Source organism: Lytechinus pictus, chromosome 15, assembly GCF_037042905.1.
Source record: "Lytechinus pictus isolate F3 Inbred chromosome 15, Lp3.0, whole genome shotgun sequence".
NCBI classification, from domain to species: domain Eukaryota; kingdom Metazoa; phylum Echinodermata; class Echinoidea; order Temnopleuroida; family Toxopneustidae; genus Lytechinus; species Lytechinus pictus.
This window is the reverse complement of record NC_087259.1, coordinates 31,218,186-31,229,533: the sequence shown is the minus strand read 5'-3', so window position 1 is coordinate 31,229,533 and position 11,348 is coordinate 31,218,186. Positions and strand designations below refer to the sequence as shown.

The 11,348-nt window shown below is 37.7% G+C and overlaps 1 protein-coding gene across 1 annotated transcript; it reads left to right on the top strand.

Moving 5' to 3' along the window:
• Positions 1–4,648: 4,648 nt before the first annotated feature.
• Positions 4,649–8,013, top strand: LOC129277587 (cell division cycle and apoptosis regulator protein 1-like). The gene is made up of 3 exons (XM_064110068.1): positions 4,649–4,866; positions 7,442–7,514; positions 7,850–8,013. Exons 1-3 carry the CDS (start codon positions 4,783–4,785, stop codon positions 8,011–8,013), a joined length of 321 nt encoding a protein of 106 aa, XP_063966138.1. The 5' UTR covers positions 4,649–4,782.
• Positions 8,014–11,348: the final 3,335 nt, after the last annotated feature.

Here is an 11,348-nt window from a genome sequence, read left to right as displayed (position 1 = left end):
TAGTATCATGGAGAGATTCAAACAAAATTTTCCAATTTAAATTCACTCTGCTGACCCATCTTATGAAATAAATATGCACTCTTTCAAATTTGTGATGTATTTGACAATGCAGACATCTCAGGTTTCAAAATATTATGCAAGAGCTCTCAGCACTAGTGCCTTGTGCTTGTCACATATTGTAAATATCCTTGGGTGCACTGCATCACCATAACACTCATGTGCATTAAGTGTAGTCGGTTTCACAGTACACCATGTATTCTTTTGTGGGCAATTGTTGGTCCTAAAAAAGGACCACTCAAACTCGACATTTCGACAAGCGTGTTCTTGTTGTCTTCCGAAGAAAGAATACCTGGGCTGGTATTCTGAAAACGTTCTTATCTTTGTTCATATCTTTTATCTTATCTCATTGAGATAAGAAGACGCTAAAATCATTGCAAATCGATATTCTGAAAATCTTCTTAACACAATCTTATCTCTGTAAGGACTGCCCCCTTCTTATCTTCAACACACCCATTTTTAAGATATTACCAATCGAAATGCGCTTTATATTGGCAGTTTAACCAATAGAAGCGTTCCTTATGTCAAGAGAATATCATGGGCGCTGCGCGTACACTGTTTCTGGCGCATTGCGCAAAATGGGCATTTCATACGCAATTACGATCGATTGCGAATGATCTGGGTCAAGTCAGGTAACATGCGCTGCGTTGACCGTTGCTGCAGTTGCACTCAAAATGTAAATAAATACGCGCAGGCAAAATATATGCTCTAAAAATTAGTATCGGATCTTGACTCACTTTGTTAAGTATGTTTATTCCAAATTTAAAGGAAAATGAAAACTTTGGAACAAGATAGCTTGTGCGAAAACAGAAAAATAAAAAAAAACGGATCAAAGAAAGTTTGAGAAAAATTAGATAAATAATGAAACAGTTATGAGCATTTGAAGTTTAGATCATTATTGTAAAGCAGATCCTCCCATTAGCAATGCGACAAAGATGTGTGATGTCACATGTGAACAACTTTCCCATTACTTTTGTATATATTTCACTTCAACTGCCTCTTTTATCACATCTATCTGTTGATCATATATTCTTTCTGTAGGAGTGCATGTAATACAGATTTTCAAAGAATACATCATGGATAAAGAGTTGGTATCACCAGAAGAAAGAACAAAAAGAGACATTTACATGATAGTTTATAGTCCATTATTAGGGAAAGTTGTGTACATGTGACATCACACACCTTGTCGCATTGCCAATGAAAGGATCTCCATAGCATCAATAATCGCAATATTCAAATGCTCATAACTTTCTCAACATTTGTCAGATTTTTCTCAAACCTTCTTTGATCTTATTCTTTGATTTTATTCTTTGATTTTTTTTTCTGTTTTAACACAGGCCCACTTGTTCCAAAGGTTTCATTTCCCTTTAAGGATCCTGTATGAATGGCCGTTGGAATTGAATTTTTCTGCATTGTAATCTAGACCCAATTCCATAGTGATTTTTTTAATTGTTGGTAAGTAATAGACCAGTTCGTAGTTACTCTATGGACAATTTTGGTCAAATGACCTTTCATTTCTTTCATTATGATAGGCTGATTTCAAAGCAAGTTATTACGTAAGCTTGCCTTACATAGCAGGATGAAGAAATTGAATAGACCAGGTGACTAGAATAGCACACCAATGAACACTTTATGAAGGTATTTGTTGCATTCCTACTTTGAATGCATATCATAGCATGTTGCACAATGTACTTGGCAAACTGTGAAATACCAGTCGTTCGTGGATGCATTGTTGTTTTTTGTGGATGTAAATGAAAACCACAATTCCAAAGAATATATGAATAATCAAGGCATCAAAGTTGGTGCTTATCTCATTCGATTTTAAACCACCATGTCACTTTAGTACAAATGACCTTCTTCTGATCATGCGTTGAATCTTTTGATCACGCGCAGAAAGGAACTACAAACTGGCTATTTGAGCAAAGCTTGTATTTTACTTCATTAACAATCGATTGCGAATGATATGGGTCAAGTCAGGGAGCATGCACAGTTCAACTTTGAGATAAAATATCGAGCACGAGCATGCGCAGTTTTGCCCATGAAAGTATATCGAAAAATATACGTAGCTATTTGCAGCAATGTGTTTTCGTACTGAAATTATACTTTGTCACATGATTACGAATTGACCGATCATTTGTCTAGAATACTCATGAATATTTATAAGAGGGATATAATAGAGATAGATAGATAGATAGATAGATAGATAGATAGATAGATAGATAGATAGATAGATAGAGATAGAAAGACCTATATACAATTCGGTATTAATACATAGATCCACAAACAGATAGATTGATAGATGGATTTTTTTTTAATAAATAAATCACTAAATGAATAAAATGACAGACAAAAATCAAGATAGATAGACAGATAGCTATGATAGAAAGATGAATTGATAGTATGATAGATAGATAGATAGATAGATAGATAGATAGATAGATAGATAGATAAATAGTTAGATAGATAGATAGATATATAGATAGATAGATAGATAGATAGATAGATAGATAGATAGATAGATAGATAAATAGTTAGATATATAGATAGATATATAGATAGATAGATAGATAGATAGATAGATAGATAGATAGATAGATAGATAGATAAAAAGACAGATATACAGACATATTTAACCAGCCTTATAAATCATTACAGAGATAGATAGATAGATAGATAGCCATTCTTCAACAGATGAATATATCTTAGATAGATAGATAAATAGAAAAATAGATATGATATGAAAAAAGAAATTATAATCTGTTTTATCTTGCTATATTTTAACTTATATTCAGCAGAAATTTTGTAAAGGATCATGTGCAAGATAGTAATAATAATTTAATAATATTGCTTGTATAGGGCATATCACTACCCATGGGCGTTTCTATGCGCCAGCGTCGGAATTACACGGGGGCAACAGGCGATTTCGCCCCCATGACAGCCCAAATCGCCCCTAAAAATTGTCAAAACCCAATGCTTTGGGGCGACTATTTATTTCAGAATCGCCCCAATAAAATAACATCGACAATGTAAAAAATACTTCACATAATTACGTTCTCCAGCGGCGGAGCAAGCGCATCTTTTATATCGCCCTTGCCAGCTTTAAGTTGAACGGTCGATGCAATATCCGAGCCTTCCGTAACACCGGAAGCTTCGCGATTGTAAATAAACGCGCAATGCAATATGGGATGCGGAGTACGCATAGTCTTTAGCACGGGGTTTTTAGAATTGTTGATGCACTTGCTGCATGGCTTATGTACATGTACGCGTGCACGATTAGACTGCACAGCTGGTAACGAGACCACATGCATCGTATGGTATATTATGTGTACTAGGCATGCACAGAATTGTATGCGATCAGCTGGTGATTGTGACAGCGCTGATTATCGTCGAGTCGGAGTGCGAGATGGATAAGTTTCTAATTCTGAGTTCAACCTGGCTCTGCCAAATGGCCAGAGCCAGCGCCAGAAGTTAAGACAAAACTAAAGAATAAACATGCCTGGACATTCATATATGGTGAACACCTTTCTTTAATATCATATATGTGATCTTTGAGTCTATATGAACAAATCCTCAACAAATGCAAACTTACATGTATACAGTAATTACAGTTAAAAATGTTCTGAGCTTTTAGGCGTCACAGTGACTCTTGGAATGTCAAAAGGTAATTGCTGATATGTGATAAAAAAAAGTAGCCCCATGAATTAGAAAATAGCCCCAAGATATTCAGTGGTAGCCCCAATGTAAAAAAAAAGTAGCCCCTAAAAAAAATAATAAATTCCTACCCTGCTATGCGCTTAATATGAAAATAGACAAAGAAGAGAGAGGATTTAAGCTATAATGTAGACTATCTCAATCATAAAACCGCTTAAACAAATCAGTTTTGAGGCGACTTTTGAATGCAGAGTATAAAAAAGTATTTAAAAAAAATTGACGGACATATTCAAACAGATAGATAGATCATGTAAATAGATAAATAGATGATAGATATATAGATGGATAGATAGACAGACATATTTAAACAGGTAAATAGATATTGGATAGAAAGATAGATAGATAGATAGATAGATAACAAAAATCGATAGTCAGATAGATAGATGTATGTTAGTGGTAGTACCATAGAATCTTTAGAAAATTAGCTTAACTCTGCAATGAAAGAAGTATATGAGTAGACATGTAAAAACAGGTTGATATTAAATGATAAAAAAACCAAAGTAATGCTTCTTGGTTCTCGACAACGGTTATCAACCTTGCAGGCCAAAACACTATGTCATCTATTACATGAATACTCTAAGCCCGGAGATGGGTGATCGATTGAACCGTATCTCCTCCCAGGATCCGCCACGCCCAGGCTTCAAAATCGCACCGCGTGTCGGGCCTTCCACTCTTCACAGACTCGCCGCACTCGCAGCCCATGGCGACATCGCACAACGAAGTCGTCGTCCGATTCTTCCACCGAAAATCGCCGTAGACCTGCGTGTTGTAGCCCGACATTCAACCATTACAGACGACCGACGCGCCACGTGGGTTGTCTCGCTCCGAACGCCGCGTTCTGATTGGTCAGCCACGCACAGCCGGGTACTTGATATGATTATGGTATTGGCGTGGGTAGAACTGGAGATTTGTTGGCTCTTTCGATCGTGAAAAAGAGGAGTTTGATGTACGTGTTTATGTAACGTGTACACTTACGGAGAGGTTGCTAAGCAAGAAGTAAGATGGCAACCGCACATGACTGCATCAGTTATTCAATCTGCATTTATAAAGAAGTCAACTTCATTGAATTTGCACAGAAATGTACAGTTGAGGAGAGCGGTACGTATAAGCAGGGATATTGGATCTACCGCTCCGTAGACTGTGTGTCAGTGTGACACTCGCTAAAAAAAAAAAAACATGGCGAGATCTTTGATTTGAATCATGTGTAGAATTTAAAGTGAACGTGAAATGAGATTTTGGCATTCTGTCACAACTGAAATGCACTTTCGCAATTTCGGCACAATATAATTCAAATGTTTATTTCTTTCCCTATCTTAATGCACCTGTCAATCTACAACAAATTCTATTTAACTTAATCACACCCCCAAAACCCGTGGAATTTCCACGGGCTCTGCTAGTGTAATAATAACACTATTTTAGAGCGTGTATCACAGCACAAATGTTTGGGCGTGATAATTGATGATACTTTGACATTCAAAAACTATGTTGATTCAATTGTAAAAGTAATGAAACAAAAGCTTGGGTTAATAGAAGAAACAAACATATATTTAATGTGGAACAACTTAAACGATTATACATAGGGTTTGTTCTCCCTCATGCAATGTATTGTTAAAATGTGTGGTCGTATAGATCTGAATCTAATTATAATACGGTGCAAAAACTCCATAAACGTGCAGCATACATCGTGAGCGGTTATACATGGGAAACCCCATCAGAGCGTGTTTTTCAAATCCTATCCTGGTCTTCTTTAAAAGAATTGTACAGGAAATCTACATTATGTATGGTGTACAAGTGTGTAAATGGATTAGCTCCACATTTATTAAGTACCAAATTTATTTTTAATGATGATGTATCAGTGCGTATAACACGAAGAACTAATAGATTAATGCTACGAGCCCCGAAATTCAAAACGCAGTATTACAAAAACACATTTATACTGGTAGGCATAAGTGAATGGAACTGTTTATCTCAAGACACTCGATCTGCTCAATCATTAGTACTATTCAAACGACTTCTAAATTCCTAATAATATTCGCATATCATATAATTGCATGCGTTTGTTTTCGCTCATGTCAATATGTAATCATAATGTTAAATTAATTATTATAATGTAAGTAAGTAACGAGTCTGCAGAGTCTGCAGAATGTACCATAGTATGTGAGGGAGTGTGTGTGTGGGTTTGGGTGCTTCCGTGTGTTTGTGTGTTTCTGATGAATCTGATGATGGCACAGAGGGTTGGGATTTTTAAAGATTTATTTCTTGTCTATTTTGCATATTATGTACCGTATAATTTGTATACATTTTGATTAACAGGGCCCGATTGCAAACCAGCTTTTTATCTTTGTTAATGTTTTTATCGTGTATAGCTGAATTGGTTACCCTGTATAAAGATGTGAAATAAATAAATAGGTAGAAAGACTGATGTACAGACATATTTAACCAGCCTGATAAATCATTAGAGAGATAGATAGATAGATAGATAGATAGATAGATAGATAGATAGATAGATAGATGGATAGATTAATAAATAAACAGATTGACATATTTGAAGAGATAAATAGATATTAGATAGATAGTTTTAGATGGGTTTGCCTCATGGATAAAACATCCCCAGGTGTATCAATTGAAGCCTGTCTCAAGTAAAGTAAATTCTTAAAAAGGTGTTAGGTCACTATAGTTATGGTGTTGATGAATGAAATAACAACTTCATTTTATTTTTTCGAAAAATGTGAAATTGTCAAGTGCATGTTACGTCCGCGCTACCTCCTTTTGAAGTTCAAGTTGCGTGTGCGGTATTCACACCATTTGTTTTAAGCGCAGAAACGGTCCATGCTGCATCGAAATATTTCCCGCTACATGTATGTTCTTGCTACATCCAGTAGATTGTGCGATTTGTTGTACCTTCTTCTATTTGTATGTAGCGCCAACAGTATGCGGAGTGAACGTGTACATGTAATGGTCGCATAGTGGCAGTAACAGTAGACATGGCCAGAGTTGTTGCCATGTTCTTTCTGTGTCTGTTACATCTATGCTACGTCAATAACAGTTCTTCCTACGCTCTCGGCACACTAGCAGTTTCCACTGCGTCATGGCAATTTTTCTTTGACGTAGCAAGAACTGCATGGATGTTGCGTTGGTATAAAGGGGGTATAAGCATGGAATGCGTACCTTTTGCTTAAGACATGCCTCCCCACGGTTGAATCCGTGTTGGTCTAGCAATAGATTAAGGGATGTATCCTAGTTATTGATAGTAAATCATGAAAATATTGATTTTCTTATTTACGGAATAACTGGATACATCCCTGTTAACCCTCCCACCGGCCCCTCGCCTTGCATGGCAACATGTCTCAGTGTTCTTGCTCGTAAGAGGAAGATTGAGTCTCTTTGCATGAGTTACTGGACGTGACGCTCAGGGGGATATGAATACCGCACAAGGGATTTTGGGTGTTATTGTCTTCGGTGTAGCCATGCATGTGGATGAAAACAATAGATTAAAGGGATGTATCCAGTTATTTAGTTAAATAACAAAATGAGTATTTTCTTGATTGTGTCCTCTACTGTGTTGCAATATTTTCATCTACATTTAATTCTGCAGTATCAATGTTGTATAACATGCTATGTTTTATGGAAATCACTGATCTACGTAAAATTTTACTCTGTCACTTTTGAACAGGATGAAGATAGCAAGGAGGATGATAAAGATGGAGTAGAGGAAGAGAACAAAAAAAAGAGCATTGAAGATGATGGTAAGATGATCCAGCTCTAATGTCATTAGTGTTTCTTAAGTGGCTGTCTCAGAAATAGTGGCAGGGTACCAGCAATTCATTATGTTATGCAGGGCACCAAAAAAATATGCTTTCTGTGTTGTTAACTTATTATTCATATTATTTTGTGTCAATACCTATGTAAATTCATTCAGTAACTAAGAATACTTTTTAAACGTTTTAGGCTCCAGCTTTACATATATCACAATCAAGCCTAGCTGTACATCTTTGGCAAATCATTTGCAAATAGTTATAATCAACATTAATCTGTTACAACGTATGGTCTAAGACCCTTTTTGCTCATGTGTCTCTTGCAGATGAAAAGAAGAAGGGAGATAAGAGTAAAGATGAGAAGAGCAAGCCGAGAGTGATGATTCTATCTTGCATCTACTCTGATCAGAATCATTGTGGTTATATCTTAGAGAGAGACTTAGAAGAAATACTGTATACCATTGGTGTCATTTATCAAGGGCTCAGGTAGGTTGATCATTGATCAGAATCATTGTGGTTATATCTTAGAAATTTAGAAGAGATCCTTTACATTATTGGTGTTCATCTACCTATCGAGTGAGTGAGTAAAACTGTATACCTCATAAATCACCAATTTAAAGGAAATTGAAACCCAAACTCTAATACCACATAATATTATTGAAAATACAGGATAATCAAAATTAATCCACTTATTATACCCCATCTGATTTCCCAGTGTGGAGTACCAAATCTTCTTCGAAAGAAAAAGGTCCTTGTTTGTCCATCGATGCGACGAGGGCCATCTAATCATCCTGGGGTTTAATCATTAGCTTGATGGGTCCGCAGATGGCTAGTGAGGCGAATCTGTGCCCTAAATAGTCTCTGGTAGTGTGGACAGGGAATATTGGCTGCTGCTACAGGGTTGGCAGTCCTTGCCTTCCTGGCCTGCCTGCGGGCTACAGCCACTACGGTCCAATTGGCCTCACATGCTTCAGCACCCTTATATACAGCTGTTCGCCATGCTCCTCTGTCTTGGGCTTTCTGTTCCCATGTGTCATGGTTGATGTTAAAAGACTTAAGTGATTCTTTTAGTGTGTCTTTAAAGCGCTTTTTTGGGCCTCCATGAGAGCGTCTTCCTTTCTGGAGCTCGCCAAACAGACGTTTCTTTGGAAGACGTTCGTCCGGCATGCGAGCTACATGTCCTGCCCACCGGAGCTGAGACTGCATCAGGACGGTGTAAATGCTGGGCAGGTTCGCACGAGTGAGGACCTCAGTGTCTGGTATCCTGTCTTGCCACTTGATGCCAAGAAGTTTTCTCAGACAGGTAGTGTGGAAATGGTTCAACTTCCTGGCATGGCGCCGATATACTGTCCATGTTTCACAGCCGTACAGCAATTTGGTAAGAACCATGGCCCTGTACACCTTGATCTTGGTTGTCGTTGAGATTCCTCTCCTGTTCCAAACGTTCTTGTATAGTCTGCCAAAGGCAGCGCTTGCCTTAGCAAGTCTGGCATTGACTTCATCGTCAATGACAACATTTCTTGAGAGTGTGCTGCCGAGGTATGTGAACTTGTCCACCACATTTAGACGCTGTCCGCTTATTGTGATGTTGGGTTCAACGTAAGGCTTTCCTGGAGCTGGTTGATGTAATACTTCAGTCTTCTTTGTGCTGATGATAAGGCCTCAGAGAACTTGTCAACACTATGCTGCATGACAACCTCTGTAGAAGCATTGAGGGCACAATCATTAGCAAACAGGAAGTCATTGATAGTGTCAGTTGAGACTTTTGTATTTGCTTTAAGCCTCCTTAGGTTAAAGGAGAATGAAAACCTTGAAACCAGCTGAATCCATAAAAAGAGAAAAATCAAAGAAACATATTGTTGAAAGTTTGAAGAAGATTGAATGAATAATAAGAAAGTTATGAGCATTTGAATATTGAGATCACTAATGCCATGTAGTTCCTCCCATTGGCAATGTGACCAAGATCTGTGATGTCACACACGTACAACTCCCTCATTACTTTAGTACTTATTTCACTTATATTCTCACTTTTATAGAGTCTATCACAAGGTGAGGTGTTCTCTTTATGAGAGGACAAGTACAGAGGTTTCACAACATTATATCATTGATGAATCGTTTGTCATTTGATTAGAATGAGCAAAAAGAGATGTTTTGGGGTATATTTTCAGTGTCCAAAAGGGGAGAGTTGTTCATCTGTGACATCATAGATCTTGGTCGCATTGCCAATGGGAGGATCTCCATAGCATTAGTGATCTTGACATTCAAATGCTCATAACTCTTCTATTGCTAGTCCTATTTTACTCAAACTTTTGTTGATCTTATTCTTTGATTTTTCTGCTTTCACAAAAACTAACTTGCTCCAAGAGTTTCATTCTCCTTTAAAGACAGAGCCATCAGTCCTGTACCTGATGCCAGTGCCCATGTTTGTATTGCTGAAGGCATCAGTCAGCATGGCTGAGAACATGAGACTGAACAAGGTGGGAGCAAGGACACAGCCTTGTTTCACTCCGTTGGAGACATGGAATGAGTCAGAGGTCTCACCGTTGTCCTGAACTCTTGCCAGCATGCCATCATGGAGCTGTCGTACGACTGCGATGAACATTCTGGGGCAACCATACTTTGCCATGATTCTCCAAAGACCCTCTCTGCTAACAGTGTCGAAAGCCTTGGTAAGATCGACGTAGGTGGAGTAGAGGTCAGCATTCTGTTCCTGACACTTCTCTTGTAGCTGTCTAGCAGCAAACACCATGTCCAGAGGCGTCGATCCTGGGGGGGCAGGGGGGGCGATCGCCCCACCAATGAAAATATTGGGGGGGCAAACATATAATTTTGCCCCCCCAATAATTCCGGATATGCATTTAAAAAAAACAAGATTGTAATGTTCAGCAAGCGAGATTGAGATACACAACTCGTTCTTTATTTAAAATCGTGCTCAAAATGTCCGCTTTTCAGATTGGAATATAAAAATTTTCAGCTCGCGCTTCGCACTCGCATCATTTCTGTAGCAAAAAACCATACTTTTCATGATTAAATTGGTGAATGTAAATGTCCCATTTTCAGTTCTAAGCCTCAAAAGAACTGCTTCAATTTGCAATCATCTTTTCTTGGATATATAGCTTGTTCTTTATCAAAAACGTCCAGTAAACTGTCATTTTTTCAGATCGAAATATCAAAATTTTCAGCTCGCGCTTCGCGCTCGCATCTATTCTCTTTTAGATACAAATCTTAATCATTGGTACCAAAAATGCTTAGAATATCAAGTTTTCAGCTCAGAATATAAAGAAATTTGAGCTCACTCTCGGCACTCGTACTATCTGTGTAGTGAGATACGTGTCTGTGTCTCATGAGTCATACATATATATAGATATATACATATATATATATATGTGTGTGTGTGTGTGTTTGTGTGTGTGTGTATATATAATATATATATATATATGTATGTGTGTGTGTGTGTGTGTGTGTGTGTGGGTGGGTGTTTTGTACGATCGAGCGCCTTTAATTTTGGAACGTTAATGATTTCGCCCCCCCAATCTGAAAAATGGATCGACGCCCCTGAGATGCTCCGAGTGATGCATTTGGGTATAGATTACACCTTGTACTTGAACCTTTTTTCATACACTTTTAAAAGTAATTCCTTGAAGGACAAGTCCACCGCAACAAAAATTGGTTTTAATAAAGAGAGAAAAATCATACAAGCATAACACTGAAAACTTCATCAAAATCGGGTGTAAAATAAGAAAGTTATGAAATTTTAAAGTTTTGCTTAACTTCACGTAATAGTGATGTTCAATCCTGGTCGGTATGCAAATGAGGGGACTGACG